The following is a 1863-nucleotide window of genomic DNA, read 5'->3' as shown; positions in this document are numbered from 1 at the left end:
GGCGTATTGACTATTTTTATTAATTAGATAAAAGATTGGCACATGAAATTGGACCCATATTAAGGTTCCATCCATATTTTTTGAAGTTTTCAGGGGGTTTACAATTCTTCATGTCTTTATAAATATCTTATTATAACAATTATATTAATAAATCAATTCTCTCGGAAAGTCAAGCTCAAAAACAATTCACAACAAAATATCTAGAATTTAAAAGTATGAAAATAGTAATTTATATTAGTTTAGAAATTTTAATAAAAACAAAATCCAGTAAAATAACACACGACAATAAATTATATATTTGTCGAACAATTATACAGGTATAAGCATGTTATAAAAGACTTTTTTTTTTTTTTTTTTTTTTAAATAGCTAATTATCTTAGTATTAATATATATATATAATAACATTAAGAAAAACACAAGATGTTCAAATCGAATTGAGACGGATACATGTAAGCTTCATATGCTTGTTTCTGGATTCTGTTTATAAGCAAAACTTGATGTAGTTGAAATATTGCTCTGTTATTAAGAAGGATATAAACAATTTATACTAAATCGAGTGGAAGGATATTTCTATACAGATTCTACGTGAATTGTTACTATTAGTGTCGAGTTGGTTTGTTGTAGAGCGTTTGAGAATCATGTCTCTCCCCTCTATGTGCTGCGTCTTCTTGTAGAGCCGTTGTCCACTAACGGGGCTGTACGTACCCCAAACCCTTCGGACGGCGAGTTTGAACTTTGTAGAGGTCAAGCTGTAGATGACCGGGTTACCAGCACTGTTGAGATAGAACATGGCACGCACGAAAGCTAGGAGGTTGAAGTAACCCTCCATGCCAAGGGCCTCCACATTACTCGGTGGAGTATATATAATCCACAATGTCATCACCCTTATTGGAAACATTGATAGAAAAAACAGCACCACTATAGCCACTAACATGCGCACCACCTGGTGACGAGTCCGCATGTTATATATGAAGCTTGGGTTTTTGCGTGATAATATTGACGCCGAATTATATATAAGACACCGGATGATTTTGGCGTACATCAATACGAGAATGAAGAGAGGTACGATAAAGAAAATAGAAAGCATGGACAAAAGGTATCCATAGTGCCACGGTTCTTCGACCTTCGTACGACACACCTGACAGGGCGTCCCGTCGTAGAAGATCGCGTCTTCTATTGACGTCATCAAAACAAAGGGCATTGCCGTCAGATAGGCCACAACCCAGATCACTCCCATCACCTTGGCAACCGCCCTGACATTGAACTTGAGAGTTCTCTTCAAAGGGAAGCATATGGCGTTGAATCTTTCTATGGTGATGGCAAGGATTGTGAGAATAGAGGCGTTGGCCACAGCATTCTCCAACAGCGGTATCACTTTACCTACAATGATAAAACGGCAGAAAGTGTTCATAGTGGTAAGTTGTGTCTACGTCTACAAACATGAATCTAAGAGTGCGTTCTACGAAGATATAAAAATGTAACAAAAATAAAACTTGACGTCACAACTTATGTTCGGCCTTTGAACGGAAGGTAAATCAAGACAAAAATAACGGCACCACGGATACACATAAAACAATCCCCAGGCGAAATCATGTTCTCCAAAGGTAGGAGTTTCTTGCTCAACATTTAGCGCTTGTCAAGATGTTTCGTCCAATCCAGGCAAGATACTCGATTAACATTGTTCTAAGGTTAATGCAACACAGTGAATAAGTCATTAAAATAGAGGAAAAGGCCGATAACTGTCCATTTTGGGAGAAAATTAACTGATTGAGACACATGGAGCCGAAATATATTTACTTTCTTACGTAATGGACAGTTCGAGGTTTTTCTTTATTAAAAGTACATGCAATAGGAATGGATAGC

General features: G+C 37.0%; 1 protein-coding gene across 1 annotated transcript; it reads right to left on the bottom strand.

The window, feature by feature from the left end:
• Window positions 1-547: 547 nt before the first annotated feature.
• On the bottom strand, window positions 548-1411 carry LOC110455913 (growth hormone secretagogue receptor type 1-like). The gene has a single exon (XM_021506348.1). The coding sequence runs from the start codon at window positions 1409-1411 to the stop codon at window positions 548-550; it is 864 nt and encodes a 287-aa protein (XP_021362023.1).
• Window positions 1412-1863: the final 452 nt, after the last annotated feature.

Source organism: Mizuhopecten yessoensis, unplaced genomic scaffold (genome assembly GCF_002113885.1).
Source record: "Mizuhopecten yessoensis strain PY_sf001 unplaced genomic scaffold, ASM211388v2 scaffold8421, whole genome shotgun sequence".
Lineage (NCBI taxonomy): Eukaryota > Metazoa > Mollusca > Bivalvia > Pectinida > Pectinidae > Mizuhopecten > Mizuhopecten yessoensis.
Note: the sequence above shows the minus strand (reverse complement) of the source record. Positions and strands in the feature narration are given on the sequence as shown.